At 41.9% G+C, this 18,913-nt stretch overlaps 1 protein-coding gene across 4 annotated transcripts in view; it reads right to left on the bottom strand.

The window, feature by feature from the left end:
- Positions 1-18,913, bottom strand: part of armc10 (armadillo repeat containing 10) — an 81,430-nt gene that overhangs the window by 53,175 nt on the left and 9,342 nt on the right. For all 4 annotated transcript variants that reach the window (XM_078235646.1, XM_078235649.1, XM_078235647.1 and 1 more), the window contains exons 4-5: positions 12,155-12,331; positions 5,977-6,048 (exon numbers count right to left, since the gene is read on the bottom strand). In XM_078235646.1, coding sequence (XP_078091772.1) covers positions 5,977-6,048; positions 12,155-12,331 — 249 coding nt within the window. The remainder of the gene's footprint in view (positions 1-5,976; positions 6,049-12,154; positions 12,332-18,913) is intronic.

Genomic DNA, 18,913 nt, shown 5'->3' with positions numbered 1-18,913 from the left:
TATTTGCCACTTGTCAGCCCAAACCTGGGTATTGTCCAGGTCTTGCTGAATTTGGATATGGACTGCTTCAATATCCAAGAACTTACAAATGGTGCTGAACATTTCAGCAGGGGGTGGGCCTGGATAAGATACTCTTTCGGAGAGAGTGTGCAGGCTTGATGGGCCGAATGTCCACATCCTGCACTGTAGGGATTCTATGGTATTATCAGGGCCCATAGCCCTTGCGGTATTAGTGTCTTGGAGAGGGGGTTTAAGCTCAGGCAGAGATGGGGGAACTGGAGGAATGAGGTGGACCTGGAGCCCAGTATTCCCTGCAGAGCTAGGAGCCAGTGGTTTCCCCTCATCAACTGCCAGTTCTTACACAACAGATAGTAGCACAAAACCACAAACAAACATAATCAACCACAGGGGATCCAATCTTTGTAGGCAAATGCAATGACATTTGCAGACATCAAATCTCCAGGAATGCCTCCACAGCTGACAACCCTACTCAGAGGTATACACCCTTTGTGAAAACTCCTAGACAAGTATCCAGTTTAAACAGCTAGTATGTGAAAATAGATGTTGATGCCCTGCATATTGCAACCTCTTCTCCAAGATCTTTCCACCATACTAAAGACAGACACCCATCATATAAACAAATTTTCTGACAGTTGCTGGAAGACATTATCAGTAGACCAGGTATAAGAACGTTCATACGTCTAGGATTCAGTGCCACGGTAGCAATAACTGCTTGGTGCTGTGCAACCCAAAGTTCTGTATGCCAAAAAATTTACAGGTTATGTTGTGTGAGGAGGATGGTGGTAATTGCTCACATTTTATATGCAAGCTGCAGGTAATTTGTCACCTGTTTTAACTGGTTAATATCTATTGGTAAATATGTGCACACTTGTTTCTACGCCTTGGTTTTCACACATCTGGGCCTGAGCTCGCTGTAAATTGGTAGGTGAAGAGAAGGTACACAGCACTGAATAAACAAACTGTATCTGTGTGGCTTTCTCGGAAGACTCTGGGTTTACACATGTACTAACCACTTGATTAATCAAAAAGGAACAGTGGTAACTAAATCCTACACTCATACAATAACATTTTCAGTTATTCAGAAGAATCATAAGAACTAGGAACAGGAGTAGGCAAATTAGCCTCTCGAGCCTGCTCCACATTTAATATGATTATGGCTGATCTCATCTCGGCCTCAACTCCACTTTCCTGCCCATTCACCATAGCCCTTCAAACTCTTACTAATTAAAAGTCTATCCATCTCTTCTTTAAATCTATTCAATGTCCCAGAATCCACCACACTCGGTAGTGAATTCCACAGACTTATGACTCTTTGAGAGAAGTAATTTCTCCTCATTTCTGTTTTAAATCTGTCACCCATTATCCTAAAACCATGACCTCTTGTTCGAGATTGCCCCACAAGAGGAATCATCCTCTCCACGTCTACTTTGACAATCCCCCTTGTCATCTTGTACATCTCCTTTCATTCTTCTAAACCCCAGGGAATAGAGGCCTGACTGCCCAATCTCTCTTCGTAAGACAAAATCCCTCTTCTCTGGGATCAATCTTGTGAACCCTCCTCTGAACCACCTCCAATGCAACTACATCCCTCCTCAGTAAGGAGACTAAACCTATACACTATATTCTAAGTATGGTCTCATTAATGCATTGTACAGTAGCAGCAACACCACTATTTCTATATTATACTCCTTTAGCAATAAATGCCAAAATTCCATTTTGCCTTCCTTATTACCTGCTGTACCTGCAAAGTACTGCATACTTTGGTCCAGATCCCTCTGCACCAAAACACTCTGAAAATTCTCTCTATTTAGATAATAATTTGCCTTTGTATTTTTCCTACTAAAATGGATAATCTCACACAGACACAAAATGTTAAACTCCATCAGCCAAATTTTGTCCCATTTACTTAAGCTTTCCATATCCATTTGTAAATTTCTTATTTTGTTATCGCAATTTACAATCCTACCTATTTCAGTGTCATCTGCAAATTTAGCTATGGTGCCTATTATTCCTGGAACTTAGAACTATCATTATCACTAGGGAAAAAATACCGAGCAAACTATTGAGATTGAAAGCAGGCAAGTCCCATAGGCTAATGGCCTCCATCCTAGGATCTTAAAGGAAGTGGCTTTGGAGATTGTAGATCCACTGGTTACAAAATTCCAAATTTCCTTGGATGCAAGAATGGTTCCTGTGGATAGGAATAATGCTAATATAATGTCCTTATTCAAAAAAGGAGGAAGGCAAAATGTAGGAAACTATAGGCCAATTGTTTAACATTTGTCTTTGGGAAATTGCTAGAATCCATTATGAAAGAAGTAATAACAGGACATTTAGAAAGTCATTTATATAGATTGCAAATAGTTGGGGCCTGAGGACTGAACCCTGTGACACCCCAGTACTTGCATCTTGCCAACCTGAAAAAAATTATCCCGACTTTGCTTTCTGTTGGTTAGTCAATCCTCTAGCCAAGCTAATAAATTATCCCTAATCTTACGTGAATTAACTTTGTGTATTAACATTTCGTGTGGCACTTTATTAAATGCCTTCTGGAAATCCAGATATGTGACATCTACAGGATCCCCATTATCCATCATGCTTGTTACATCTTCAAAGAATTCAAGTAAATTAGGAAGAGTTCTTAGAATGCTGTCGGGATAGTTTCCTTGAACAGCATGTTACGGAACCGACGAGGGAACGAGCTATTTTGGATCTGGTATTGTGTAACGAGGTAGGTAGAATTAAGGATCTTATTGTGAAGGACCCTCTTGGGTCTAGTGACCACAATATGGTCGAATTTCTGATTCAGATGGAAGAGGAGAAAGTTTGGTCCCAAACCAGTGTCCTCTGTTTGAACAGAGGGAAATATGATAGGATGAGGGATGAATTGGCTAAGGTAGACTGGGAGAGCAGGCTGGCAGGTAGGATAGCTGAGGAACAGTGGAGGATTTTTAAGGAGATCCTTTTCAGTTCTCAGCAAAAATATATTCCAGCAAAAAACAAGGATTGTAAGAAAAGGGAGAACCAGCCGTGGATAACGAAGGAAATAAAGGAGAGTATTAAAATAAAAACAGCTGCGTACAGAGTGGCCAAAAATAGTGGAGAAACAAGTGATTGGGAAAAATTTAAGAAACAACAAAGAGAGACTAAGAAAGCGATAAAGAAAGGAAGGATAGACTATGAAGCTAGGCTAGCAATTAATATAAAAAATGATAGTAAAAGTTTTTATAAATATATAAAAAGGAATAGAGTGGCTAGAGTGAATGTTGGACCCTTGGAGGACGAGAGGGGGGAGTTAATAGTGGGAAATGAGGATATGGCTGAGTCTTTAAATAAGTTTTTTGTGTCGGTCTTCACGGTGGAGGACACAAATAGTTTGCCAAATATTAACGATAGAGGGTTGGCAGCAGGAGAAATACTTAATACAATTAATGTAACCAGAGAGGCAGTGCTGGGTAGACTAATGGGACTGAAGGTGGACAAGTCCCCGGGTCCGGATGGAATGCATCCCAGGGTATTGAAAGAAATGTCAGAGGTAATAGTGGATGCGTTAGTGATTATTTATCAAAACTCGTTGCATTCTGGGGTAGTGCCGGTTGATTGGAAAACGGCTAATGTTACGCCGCTGTTTAAAAAAGGAAGGAGACAAAAGGCGGGTAACTATAGGCCGGTCAGCTTAACGTCTGTAGTAGGGAAAATGCTGGAATCCATTATTAAAGAGAAGATAGCAGGGCATCTGGATAGAAATGGTTCGATCAATCAGACGCAGCATGGATTCATGAGGGGAAAGTCGTGCTTGACGAACATGTTGGATTTTTATGAAGATGTGACTAGGGCGGTTGATGGAGGAGAACCGGTGGATGCGGTGTTTTTGGATTTCCAAAAGGCGTTTGATAAGGTGCCCCATAAAAGGCTACTGAAGAAGATTAGGGCACACGGAGTTGGGGGTAGTGTGTTAAAGTGGATTGGGGACTGGCTATCCGACAGGAAGCAAAGAGTCGGAATAAATGGGTGTTTTTCCGGTTGGAGGAAGGTAACTAGTGGCGTGCCGCAGGGATCGGTACTCGGGCCGCAACTATTTACCATTTATATAGATGATCTGGAGGAGGGGACGGAGTGTAGGGTAACGAAGTTTGCAGACGACACAAAGATAAGTGGAAAAGTGAATCGTGTGGAGGACGGAGAAGATCTGCAGAGAGATTTGGACAGGCTGAGTGAGTGGGCGAGGATATGGCAAATGGAGTATAACGTTGATAAATGCGAGGTTATACACTTTGGAGGAAATAATAACAAATGGGATTACTATCTCAATGGAAACAAATTAAAACATGCTACCGTGAAAAGGGACCTGGGGGTCCTTGTGCATGAGACGCAAAAGCCCAGTCTGCAGGTACAACAGGTGATCAAGAAGGCAAATGGGATGTTGGCCTATATTGCGAAGGGGATAGAATATAAAAGCAGGGATGTCTTGATGCACCTGTACAGGGCATTGGTGAGGCCGCAGCTGGAATACTGTGTGCAGTATTGGTCCCCTTATATGAGGAAGGATATATTGGCATTGGAGGGAGTGCAGAGAAGGTTCACCAGGTTGATACCGGAGATGAGGGGTTTGGATTATGAGGAGAGGCTGAGGAGATTGGGTTTGTACTCGTTGGAGTTTAGAAGGATGAGGGGGGATCTTATGGAGACTTATAAGATAATGCGGGGGCTGGATAGGGTGGAGGCGGAGAGATTCTTTCCACTTAGTAAGGAAGTTAAAACTAGAGGACACAGCCTCAAAATAAAGGGGGGTCGGTTTAAGACAGAGTTGAGGAGGAACTTCTTCTCCCAGAGGGTGGTGAATCTCTGGAATTCTCTGCCCACTGAGGTGGTGGAGGCTACCTCGCTGAATATGTTTAAAGCGCGGATGGATGGATTCCTGATCGGTAAGGGAATTAAGGGTTATGGGGATCAGGCGGGTAAGTGGTACTGATCCACGTCAGATCAGCCATGATCTTATTGAATGGCGGGGCAGGCTCGAGGGGCTAGATGGCCTACTCCTGCTCCTATTTCTTATGTTCTTATGTTCTTATGATTTACCCTTCATGAAACCATGGATTGCATTTTGACTTTCTAAATGTCCTGTTATTACTTCTTTCATAATGGATTCTAGCAATTTCCCAAAGACAAATGTTAAACAATTGGCCTATAGTTTCCTACATTTTGCCTTCCTCCTTTTTTGAATAAGGACATTATATTAGCATTATTCCTATCCACAGGAACCATTCTCGCATCCAAGGAAATTTGGAATTTTGTAACCAGTGGATCTACAATCTCCAAAGCCACTTCCTTTAAGATCCTAGGATGGAGGCCATTAGGCCTACGGGACTTGCCTGCTTTCAATCTCAATAGTTTGCTCGGCATTTTTTCCCTAGTGATAATGATAGTACTAAGTTCCTCCCTTTCTATAGCCTTTGCATTTTCTGTTACTACTGGGATGGTACTCGTGTCCTCTGCCTTTAAAACTGAGGTAAAAATATTGATTTAGTGTCTCAGCTATTTCTGCATTTCCCACTATTAACTCCCCAGCCTCATCTGCCAAGGGACCAACATTCACTTTAGCTACTCTCTTCATTTCTGCTATATTTTGATATCGATGTCAATTATCTAGGATACCAAATCAATATTGGAATTGCAAGGTGAACTCAAAATTTAAACTGGTAGTAAAGTTGTTTAAAATTGTATGTACTGGACATCTGTTCAAACTTTCTGGAAATCATGATCTTCACCCCACCAAACGTAAAACAATGTAAATGGATAAAAGTGAAGATCATTCTGAACAAAGTGTTACATTAAGACCGACAATGTCTATGAACCATTAGATATGGAGTAAAAGGTTTCTTCTATCAATCTGCATCCAGTTTAAATCAAGCTTCAACTGCAAAGCAGCTCCAATTAATAACATTACCATCTTACCTGAGCACAGAGTAGGTCGTGAGTTAAGCCTAGGTTTGCAGACAAATTTACCAGGACTTTTAATACCTGAACCTGTTTATAAACAAATTAAAAAATCATTAAAAGTGCCGCTTATAAAAACTCACCTGCCATTATCACTTGAGGCTTCAGTGTGTGTAGTTCATCAGGCACCAGTCATCCTCTAATAATTAATTTTTCACGTGAGTTTTCACAAGTGTGAACAGGCCATTTGAAGTGATGGAACATCACAACCAAGCTGTGTATTTTGTCCTTGTATGACTTCAAAATTGCAGCAGGGGCAATTGGAAAGCTATCAAAATTGGAACCCTGATCAATTTACCTTTCCCTTGCTTCCTATCACTGCCCCAGCTGTGTATCAAACCTGTGATGTTCCTGATCTGTATGATTTAACTACTTAAGAATAATTCACTGATCATCAAAGAGACTCTGCTTCCAATGAAACCAAAATATATTAATCTAAATTTACATAATTATGCTACTGCTCATCAAACACTTGTTTTGCCTAGGTTGCATGAACCTTTAATAGAACAGTGTACGTAATTCTGTATACATCTTGAAGTTATACTTTCTGTGCTATGATCTGATTTTACATAATTGTTTATGGTTAAAGACCAATGTTTTACAACAATCTAGAAGCACAGAAGTTTATTGAGAGAACTCCATCAAAAAGTACAGCATCTGATAGAAATGTGCTTACAGAAATACAATATTTTTCTTTAAATTTAAACTTATGCATTATCATCAACAAGATGAAAGGATGTTAGTACCCAGGAATATAATTATTGACACCCACGGTCAACATAAAGTACTCCAAGATTAGATCCTCTTTACGCAGTTCCCACAATGTGCCTTAGGCAGGAAACATCATTCCTACTGCTCCAAAGAGACTTTGATTCCCATTTCCCACATCAGCCAATCTGTTGTCCTTGATACCAAATTAGGATAGTTGTGTGGATAGTCTTATACTCACTAGAAACTAGACTGAGACTGCCCAAACCAACATCCTGGGAGTTACCATTGACCAGACACTGAACTGGACTAGCCATATAAACGACGTAGCTACAAGAGCAAGTCAGATGTTGGGAATTATGTGGCAAGTAATTAACCTCCTGACTCCCCAAAGCCTATCCACCATATACAAGGCATAAGACAGGGGTCAATTGCCTATATACAAAATTGATTGAAAAATAGGAAGCAGAGAGTAATGGTCAATGAATATCTTTTGGGCTGGAGGAATGTTTGTATTGATATCCTCCAGGGGTCGGTATTGGGACCCTTGCTCTTGATATATATGAATAATCTCGATCTTGGTTTGCAGGGGAAATGTCAATGTTTGTGGAACTTGAAAGTACTGTAAACTGTGAAGATGATGGTGTAGAACTTGAGAAGGATATTGACAAGTTGGTGGAGTGGGCAGATAGTTGGCAAATAAAGTTCAATGTGGAGAAGTGTGAAGTGATGCATTTTGGTAGCAAGAACACGGACAGACAATATAAAATAAGGGGTAAAATTCTTAAAGGAGTGCAGGAACAGAGGGACCTAGGTGTACATGTGCATAGATTACTGAAGGTGGCAGTGCAAGTGGAAAGAGCAGTTAATAAAGCATATAGTACTGATTAACTTTATTAATAGGGGCATAGAGTACATGAGCATGAAGGTTATGCTGCACTTATTCAAGACACTAGTTCGATCTCAGCTGGAATATGGGGACAGTTTTGGGTGCCACACTATAAGAAAGATGTGAAAACAATGGAGAGAGTGCAGAAGATGTTTACAAAAATGGTTCCAGCGTTGAGAAACTTCAGTTATGAGAATAGATTGGAGAGGTTGGGACTGTTCTCCTTGGAGAAAAGAAGGCCAAGAGGAGATTTGATAGAGATGTTCAATATCATGAGGGGACTGAACAGAGTAGATAGGGAGAGACTGTTCCAGCTCGTAAAAGAAAGAAGAATGGGGGGGGGGGGCACAGATTTAAAGTGATTTGCAAAAGAAGCAAATGTGATGTGAGAAAAACGCTTTTTCACATAAGTGGTTCAGGTCTAGAATGCACTGCCTGGAAGTGTGGTGGAGGCAGGTTCAATTCAGGAGGACATTACAAGAGTATTTCAACAGAAACAATGCACAGGGATATGGGGAAAAGACAGGGGAAGGCACTAAAAGCCACAATGCTTGTTTGGAGAGCCTGTGCAGACACGATGGGGCAAATGGCCTCCTTCTGTTCCATAACAATTCTGCGATTGAGTGCAGTTCCAACAACATTCAAAGAGCGTGATATCATCCAGGACAAAGCAGCTTGACTGGCATCCCATCCACCACCTCATTCTCTCCACTAATGGACATTGGCAACAGTTTGTGCTGTCTAGGAGGCTCCTTTGAGAGCACTATCCAAACCCGTGACCTCTAACACCTAGAAGGACAAGGGCAACAGATGAATGGGAACAAAATCATCTGTAAGTTCCTCTCCAAGTTACACAACATCCTGATTGGGAACTATATTGCCATTCCTTGACTGTCGCTGGTTCAAAATCCTGGAACTCCCTTCCTAACAGCACTGTGGCTATTCCTACACCACATGGAGTTTAGTGGTTTGAGAACCATAGAAAGGTTACAGTACAGGAAGAAGCCATTCAGCCCAATGTCTACACCAGCCACAAAAGTGAAAAAGGAAAATAACTCCTCATTTTAATCCCACTTTCCACCACCTGGTTCAAGCCTTGCAGGGTACATCTCTTCAGATGAAGATCCAGGTACTTTTTGAGCATAAATTCAGTGAATTCCACGTGTTCACCACCCTCTGGATGAAAAGGTTTTTCCCCCATGTTCCCCCTAATCTTTCTACCAATCACCTTAAATCTATGCCCTGGTAACTGACCCCTCAACTCGGGGAACCGAGTCTTTCTTTTCTACCCTGTCTAGGTCCTTCATAATTTTGTATATCACAATTATGTCACCCTTTAGCCTTCTCTGCCCTAAGGAATACAACCCTAGCCTATCCAATCTCTCCTCATAGCTGCAATTTTCAAGCCCTGATAACATTCTTGTAAATTTCCTCTGCACTTTCTCCAGAGCAATTATGTCCTTGTATTGTGCTAACCAGAACTGTACACATACTCAAGCTGTGGCCTAACCAGCATTTTATACAGTTTCATCATTACATCCCTGCTTTCATATTTAATGTCTTGCCCAATAAAGGAAAGCATTCCAAATGCTTTCTTGACCACCTTGTCCACTTGTTCTTCTACCTTCAGGAGCCTGTGTACACACACTCCAAAGTCTCTCAATAACTTTCCATTTATTGAATAATCCCTTGCTTTGTTTGCCCTCCCCAAATGCATTGTCTCACACTTTACCGAATTGAATTCTATTTGCCACTTCTCTGTCCACTCAACCAAACCATTGATATCATTCCGGAGTCAAGAGCTATCCTCTTCACTGCCAACTACATGGCACATTTTTGTGTCATCTGCAAATTTCCCAATCATGCCACCCAGTTTAAGTCTAACTCATTAATACATACAACAAGCAGCAAGGGCCTCAACACTGAGCCCTGTGCAAACTGTTTTCCATTCGCAAAAACATCCATCGACCATTACAGTTTGTTTCCTGTCATTGAGCCAATTTTGGATTCAACCTGCCACTTTCCCTTATATTCCATGAGATCTCACTTTTCTGACAGTCTGTCGCGTGGGACCTTGTCAAATGTCTTATTGAAACCCATGTGGACAATATCCAGTGTGCTACCCTCATCAATCCTCCTTGTTACTTCCTCAAAAAAATCTATTCAGTTAGTAAGACATGATCTTCCCCTAACAAAACCATGCTGACTATCCCTTACCAATCCATGCCTTTCTAAGTGACAGTTTATCCTGTCTCTCAGAATTGTTTCTAATAACTTGCCCACCACTGAAGTCAGACTGACTGGCCTATAGTTTTCAGCTTATCCCTCACACCCTTTCTTAAATAATGGTACAAGGTGGCTGATCAGCATTTTCTCAAGGACAATTTAGGGGTAGGCAATAAATGCTGGTCTAACAGCGACATCTACATTCTGTGAAAGAATAAGCAAAAAAAGAACCCTGACAGACAGAATATGGGATACTTTTATCTTATCAGCCCCCGGGCTTAATTTGAACTCAAGTTCCTGTGGTGAAATTTTCTGCACCAATTTTCTGCACCAATCTAATAGTAATAATCTTTGTTCAATCTTTGTTCCGTTGTTTAAAAAAGGTTCCAACAGAAATCCGGGAAATTATAGGCCAGTAGGTTTGACGTCGGTGGTGGGCAAGTTATTGGAAGGTGTGATAAGGGATAGGATCTACAAATATTTGGATAGACAGGGACTTATTAGGGAGAGTTAGCATGGCTTTGTGCGTGATAGGTCATGTTTGACCAATCTATTAGAGTTTTTCGAGGAGGTTACCAGGAAAGTGGATGAAGGGAAGGCAGTGGATGTTGTCTACCTGGATTTCAGCAAGGCCTTTGACAAGGTCCCTCATGGGAGGTTAGTTAGGAAGGTTCAGTCGCTAGGTATACATGGGGAGGTAGTAAATTGGATTAGACACTGGCTCAATGGAAGAAGCCAGAGAGTGGCTGTGGAGGATTGCTTCTCTGAGTGGAGGCCTGTGACTAGTGGTGTGCCGCAGGGATCGGTGTTGGGTCCATTGTTGTTTGTCATCTATATCAATGATCTGGATGATAATGTGGTAAATTGGATCAGCAAGTTTGCTGATGATACAAAGATTAGAGGTGTAGTGGGGAAGGTTTTCAAAGCTTGCAGAGGGATTTGGACCAACTAGAAAAATGGGCTGAAAAATGGTAAATGGAATTTAACGCAGACAAGTGTGAGATATTGCACATTGGAAGGACAAACCAAAGTAGAACGTACAGGGTAAATGGTAGGACTTTGAAGAGTGCAGTTGAACAGAGGGATCTGGGAATACAGGTACAGAATTCCCTAAAAGTGACGTCACAGGTGGATAGGGTCGTAAAGAGTGCCTTTGGTACATTGGCCTTTATAAATCGGAGTATCGAGTATAAAAGTTGGAGTGTTATGGTAAGGTTATATAAGGCATTGGTGAGGCCGAATTTGGAGTATTGTGTACAGTTTTGGTCACCTAGTTACAGGAAGGATGTAAATAAGGTTGAAAGAGTGCAGAGAAGGTTCACAAGGATGTTGCCGGGACTTGAGAAGCTGAGTTACTGAGAGAGATTGAATAGGTTGGGACTTTATTCCCTGGAGCGTAGAAGATTGAGGGGAGATTTGATAGAGGTGTATAAGATTTTGATGGTTATAGATAGAGTGAATGCAAGCAGGCTTTTTCCGCTGAGGCTAGGGGAGAAAAAAAACCAGAGGGCATGGGTTAAGGGTGAAAGGAGAAAAGTTTAAAGGGAATATTAGGGGGGGCTTCTTCAAGCAGAGAGTGGTGGGAGTGTGGAATGTGCTGCCGGATAAAGTGGTAAATGCGGGGTCACTTTTAACATTTAAGAAAAACTTGGACGGGTTCATGGATGAGAGGGGTGTGGAGGGATATGGTCCAAGTGCAGGTCAGAGGGACTAGGCAAAAAATGGTTCGGCACAGACAAGAAGGGCCAAAAGGCCTGTTTCTGAGCTGTAATTTTCTATGGTTCTATCTAATTTTCCTGGATGCCAATTCTAATCAGGTACTTTGCATTGGCATTCTGATGATGTGGGCTTTATTCCCCGAGTACATTTCATTCAGTGAATCTATCATTATAATGGCAGTAGGAATTCAGCTGTCAAATATTTTTGGCTCATCATAACTCAATGGGTACAAGAATGCAACATTAAAAAACCCCTTATTTAAGCATTAAGTGGTTCCTCATTGACAGAAGCCACAGGATGGTTTGCATTGAAAGGGCTCAGTTCAAACAGGCAAAGTAGATGTCTTGGAGTGACCTCCTGAAGAAAGAATTGAGGAATGTTGCTCAGGTACAGTAAAAGTATCTTTATTCTGCATTTGACCATGTTATTCTTGTGTGCCGAGAGTGGAAGAATGCTACAGTCTGTCTTCCACCTTATTAAATCTCCTATGCCACTCTGAAGTGAACAGATTATAGTTAATAAACAATGTTGTACCCTTGAACACATCATTTTTATTTTATGAAAGCCAAAATTTCAGCAGCCAGCAAGTCATACCTTTACACTTTCAGTTCCTTCTACCAGTAGCTTAAGAAAGTGAGGAATAGAGTTGATCATCATGTGATGATAATTATTGGTAACAGATATGTTAGTCAGCACTCGAAGGCCAGCTACTTGCAACTCAGAGTTTAATGTGGTGGCTTCTACGATCTCCAATATTTGAGGGATCCAAATCTATAACAAATATTGTGTTTTTTAGAATGTGTGTCAATGTCCTTTAACTGGACAGCACATAGTTACATTTAAATATCTAATTTCTCAAAATAAATTAAATATACAGTACAAAACTCAATTTATTTAAGCATTAAATATGCATCCTTACCAGAAAGAGATCACAGGTTGGCGTGTTTGGAAATTGATAAGTTTATACAGATGCAGTGGGAGAAAGGTACCTTTAATATTGTCCACTGTACTCTCGAAAAACTATAAATCCAACACAGTAAAATATAGAAACAAGACAATTGTACTATTATAATTCATTAATTATGATAGATCTGAAATATAGTTGTTACACAGTCATTCTTCCAGATTCTAAACAAACAATCCTTCCCATTTGGGAGTACTTAAGTTAGCTGGGAAGGATTTGACCCAGTGGTGTTATAGAGCTAATGTTAAGCAGGAATGTCCCTATCGCCCTATGAGTTTCAAGCATCATAGGAAAACAGAGCCTCAGAGCTCCTTACTAAATAGGTAAACACATTCCATGATGTGATACTAAAGGCACAAAAGCAAGGCAGGTCCCTAATGGAAGAAGAGGACTGAAAACAAAAAAAACAAACTGTTTTTGAGTTTTAGGGAGTGTCTGGGTTCTGACACACTTGCATTTAAATAAAAGCTTTTCTTTGAAAACGTGAATTTTCTGGTAATTTGGTCATTCTTAAAACAGGATTTCCCAACTTTAGTGTTCTGAATTTTAGGTAGCTGTTCAATTGTAAAGAACAGACAGCAAAACTTAAAACTTGCCTAAAAATCACCTTGGAGCGAACTAGCCCTGAGAAATTGTGCTACAGGCTGGGACATATAAAATTCCTTTAACTTGATAAAAGTGGCATCAGTTGCAAACCTACAGTTCTCACATTAACAATGGCAGCAGTGCTGAACTTAACTGACCAACAACTTCTGGGGTGCCAGCAGTAAATAGCTCTTTGTCAGAGACAATTTCTTTTTCGAAAAGTTGATTTTGATTCCAAACTACAGCTGAAACTAAACACACTTAAAAATTCTGCAAGATAAATGGCCTTAAAATTTGTCTTTAAACCACAGAATGAGCTCTGGGAAAAACAGTTACTGCTAAGTATTTTGTGAAGTCCATACAGGCACTTTTAGAACAAAAGATATAACTGGCAGCTGGCTTCAATTATGATTGGAGCTGATAATCCTTGGTTGTCAAGGTTACAGACCCAGCCATAATGCACAAGTTACTCTGTCTGCTTAAGATAAACAGTACCTGGGAGTGACCTAAAAGAAAGGCCTTATTATCTGGTAGATCATTGCCTCTGTTCCATCTTGTTTTGTAGGATAGTTTGAGGATTTTTTTTGCTGGTTTGTTTCTTTCTTTATCCCTTCACGTTGCAATCAGATAGTTGCTATACAGCCTTTTACTTCTTTGTTTCCTTACTATACTTATTACCACTCTCTTTGACTTTTGCATCATTAACTCTTTTATTAACTGATCTATCCTTCCCTCCACCCTAGTATAGACCTACCCTGTTGTTCTTCATGTTCCTCCCCCCTTTACTGGCTCAAAGACTCTTATACTCCTATCCTTCTTCAGTTCTGAAGAAAGGTCATCAACCTGAAACATTGGGACCTTGCATTCCTGCCAAGTCAGTGGAGTTTTGAATGGTTCACCACATTTTAAGGCACTGCCCCCACCACAGTGGTAAAATTCGTCCATTAACTCTATTTCTCTCCACAAATGCTGCCTGACCTGCTGTGTATTTCCATCACTTTTGTTTTTATCTCAGACTTCCAGCATCCGCAGTATTTTTCTTTTGCAATATTATCTGCTGGTTTCTGGTCTACTGCAAATTTAAATGAATGCAACAGCTAATAAGCAAATCTGGTGTTTGTTGAATAACTATAATTCGCTCACTACAAGTGCGTGACATGGCTGCTTAAGGTGACTGACACTTAGAATGTTGTCTTAATAAAGCAATAAAATGAGTCCTCTTGATTGGTCACTTTGATAAAGGAAGTGTGCGTGTAAGAGGAAAGAAAGAAGCACATTAAAAGGAGCTGCCTTGATGTTGTAAATCATCAGAGAGTCCAGTTAGACCAAGGATTAGACCAAGCTAGACCTTTCACTGAACCTACAGAGGAAGACTGTTAAATAAAATTGATAACTTCTGCTGCGCTTGCTCAGTGGAGTATTTCAGTTTCATTTATAATTTCACTTTCAAGCTGCTTACTGATTAACCTTTGGCTTTTCTTTTACACCAGCAGCCATCAATCTACTTAACTGCACCCTCAAATTTCTTACCCATATACAGAGCAGAACTTTTATCTTACCTCAATCAATCCGCTGATCTTCCATAAATTTCACTTATTCGGAAGTCTGCTAACTTGTAGTGTAAGCTAATACTTCAAATCCAATTCACCCATCAGCCAGTATTCACTGATCTAACTGCCTCCAGGCCTGGCAACACTTCAACTTTTAATTTCTAATTCCCATTTCAAGTGCCCCAATGTCCTCATCCCTCCCTACCTCTGTAACCACCTTCAGCCCAACAACTGTTGCAGATCGCTGAACTCTTCCAATTCTTGTGCATGCTCGATTTTCATTGCTCTATCACTGGAGATGTCAAAGTCCTAAGCACTGGGGTTCCCTCCCCAAGTCTTTCTCCTCCTTCAAGATGTTCCTTAAAGTCTACACATACTATGTAGCCTAAATGGCTTCATAACCAGGCTTGTGTCGTGTGAGTTTTCTGTGTTCATTTGTGTGCACTATTTGGCTGCCACTCTAGACCAGAACGCATCACTTTTAACTCCAGTTTATCTTCTTTCTTTACCCCACTTGGACCCTTGTTCTCCTTTATTGTAACTCTTTTATTTTCCTTCAAATATTCTGTCCCCCTAAAATCCCTACCCTGACCCTTCAATGCTCCTCGATCTTCCTATTCTCGCAATCTGGACTTTATAGTGGAGAACTCTAATACTCTGCTATATGGTGGTAGGAAGCTTCATGTCTGCAACTGACCGCACATTACTAATCTATGCATTGTAGCCAGGAACAGAGGCAGACACTTTCCACAGGATAAAAAAGAAAGTTACCCATAACAGTTTATCTGCATTTACCGGCAGTTGGTGAAACAGCAAAATTGAGAACTGAGAGAGCAGATTTCCTGTCCTTGTTGTCCTTTAGGAAAGATATGCACAGGGACATTCTTACTTAACACTGGTAATCTAGATTTATATGTAGTATTGAACTACTGTTGGAGACTTGTCCTTCGAATTTGTTTCAACCACTTAATTTGGCTACTTGTGGTTCCAAATTCATTCATGAATAGGATTAAGGCTCCCAAGCCAAACAGTGTATATTTAAAAACACTGAGGCCGGAATCCTCTGGCAGTTCATGCCAGTGGGATTCTCTGGTCCCGCTAGTGACGCACCCCCTGCTGTGGGTTTCCTGGTAGAATGGGGTGGCTTCAATGGGAATTCCCATTGACAGCGGCAGGATCAGAAGATCCCACCAACATCGAACAGCGCGCTGCCTCCTGTCACCAAGAAATATGCTGAGGGGAGGCTAGCGAATCGCGCCTTGAGTTTTGTTTTAATAAATCAAGGGATGTGAGCTTCGCTGGCAAGGCCACTATTTATTGCCCATTCCTCATTGCCCTTGAAGAGATGGTGATGAGCTGCTTTTTGAACTGCTGCAACACATAGGTACACCCACTGTTAGGGAGGGAGTTCCATGATTTTGACCCAGCGACGGTGAAGGAAGGCCAATACATTTCCAAGTCACGTTGGTGAGTGACCTGGAGGGAAACTTCCAGGTGTTGGTGTTCCCATTATCTGCTGCCCTTCTGCTTCTAGATAGTAGTGCTCATGGGTTTGGAAGATCCATAGAATCCCTATAGTGCAGAAGGAGGCCATTCAGCTCATCGAGTCTGCACCAACCATCCCACCCATGCCCTATTCCCGAAACCCCACATATTTACCCTGCTAATTCCCTAACACTAGGGCCAATTTAACATAGCCAATCAACCTAACCCGCACATCTTTGGACTGTGGGAGGAAACTGGAGCACCTGGAGGAAACCCACGCAGACACAGGGAGAATATGCAAACTCCACTCAGTCATCCAAGGCTGGTATTGAACCCGGGTCCCTTGTGCTGAGGCAGCAATGCTAACCACCGTGCTACTGATGATGCTGTCCAAAGAGCCTTGGTAAGTTTCTACAGTGCATTTGTAGATGGCACACGCTGTTACTACTGTGCACTGGTGGTGAAAGGAGTGAATATTTCTGGATGGTGTGCTAATCAAGCAGGCTGCTTTATCCTGGATAGTGTTGTGGGTTTCCCCTGAGTGCTCCGATCCACTTGGTCAAATGTGGCCTTAATATCAAGGACAGACCTCAAGTTCAGCTCTTTTGTCCATGTCTGACCCAAGGCTGTAATTAGGTCAAGATCTGAGTGGCCCTGATGGAATCCAAACTGAGCAGGTTATTGCTCCGCAAGTGCCACTTGATAGCATAGTGGATGACCCCTTCCATCACTTTACTAATGATCGAGAGTGAACTGATGGGGCAGTAATTGGTCAGGTTTGATTTGTCCTGCTTTTTAGGTGCAGGATAGAAAATGCAGCTGAAGATGGTTGGGCCTAAGGCACTTCCCTGAGGAACTCCCACAGTGATGTCCTGGAGCTTTGATGATTTGCCTCCAACATCTAAAACCATCTTCCTTTGTGCTAGTATGAAGACCGGAGGGGTTTCCCCCTGATTCCCATTGACTCCAGTTTTATTAGTACTTTTTGATGCCATACTCAGTGAAATGCTGCCTTGATGTCAAGGGCAGTCACTCTCACCTCATATCTGGCATTCAGCTCTTTTGTCCATGTTTGACCAAAGGTGTAATGATCAGAAGCTGAGTGGCCCTGGCGGAACCCAAACTAAGCAGGTTATTGCTAAGCAAGTGCCACTTGACAACACTGTTGATAACCCCTTCTATTACTTTTCTAATGATTGAGAGTAGACTGATAGTGCGATAATGGCCCAGTTGGATATGTCGTCTGTACAGGACATCTAGGCAATTTCCCACATTGCTGGGTAGAGGCCAGTTTGTAGTTGTAATGGAACTTCTTGACTAGGGACCTTAGTACTGTAGAGGATCAGAAGGACCTTGGGGTCCGGGTCCATAGGACTCTGAAATTGGCCCCACAGTTGGAGGAGGTGGTTAAGAAGGCATATGGTGTGCTGGCCTTTATCAATCGAGGGATTGAGTTTAGGAGTCCGGGGTTAATGATGCAGCTATATAAGACCCTCGTCAGACCCCACCTGGAGTACTGTGCTCAGTTCTGGTCGCCTCACTATAGGAAGGATGTGGAAAAGATTGAAAGGGTGCAGAGGAGATTTACAAGGATGTTGCCTGGATTGAGCGGCATGCCTTATGAGGATAGGCTGAGGGAGCTCGGTCTTTTCTCCTTGGAGAGATGAAGGATGAGAGGAGACCTATTAGAGGTGTATAAAATGTTGAGAGGCATAGATCGGGTGGACTCTCAGAGGCTTTTTCCCAGGGTGGAAATGTCTGCTACGAGAGGACACAGGTTTAAGGTGCTGGGGGGTAGGTACAGGGGAGATGTTAGGGGTAAGTTTTTCACACAGAGGGTGGTGGGCGAGTGGAATCAGCTGCCGTCAGTGGTGGTGGAGGCGAACTCAATAGTGTCTTTTAAGAGACTCCTGGATGAGTACATGGAGCGTAATAGGATGGAGGGGTATAGGTAGGTCTAGAAGGTAGGGATGTGTTCGGCACAACTTGTGGGCCGAAGGGCCTGTTTGTGCTGTAGTTTTTCTATGTTTCTAAAAGTTCTGGAGCACGTCGTCAGGACTATTGCCAGAATACTGCCAGAACCCATAGCCTTTGCAGCATTCAGTGCCTTCAGCAGTTCCTTGATCTCATGTGGAGTGAACCAAATTGGCTGAAGGCTGACATCGGTGATGTTGGGGACCTCCAAAGGAGGCCAAGTTGGATCATCCATTTGGCACACCTGGCTGAAGACCGTAAGAAATGTTTCAATCTTATTTTTTGTACTGATGTGCTGGGCTCTTCCATCATTGAGGATGGGAATATTTGTGGAGCCGCCTCCTCCAGCGAGTTGTTTAATTGTCAACCACCATTCATGGCTGGCTGTGGCTGGACTACAGAGCTTAGATCTGATCTGTTGGTCGTGGTATCACTTAGCTCCACCTATCACTTGCTGCTTATGCCAATTGGCAAGCAAGAAGTCCTATGTTGCATCTTCACAGGGTTGACACCTCATTTTATTTAGGTATGCCTGATGCTGTTCTTGGGCCTATAGAATATACAGTTTCTAAATATTTTGGAGTTTGTATTGGTTTGACTTTCTGGGTAGCATTTGTGACCGGAGTCACAATGTTATGTGTTCAAGCTCTATTAGGTCTTGATCACATTACCCCAGCTGTCAATGTAATAAGACCCAGGGAACACTGAGTTTCAGAGATTCTTTCTTTCAGATGCTATGCTAAACCTAATCTGCCTACTCCGATGGATGTAAAGGATTTCAAGGCACGATTTGAA

The sequence above is a fragment of the Mustelus asterias genome, chromosome 19 (genome assembly GCF_964213995.1).
Source record: "Mustelus asterias chromosome 19, sMusAst1.hap1.1, whole genome shotgun sequence".
In the NCBI taxonomy this organism is placed as follows: domain Eukaryota; kingdom Metazoa; phylum Chordata; class Chondrichthyes; order Carcharhiniformes; family Triakidae; genus Mustelus; species Mustelus asterias.
The sequence above is the reverse complement of the archived record's forward strand: the minus strand, read 5'-3'. Positions and strand labels throughout refer to the sequence as shown.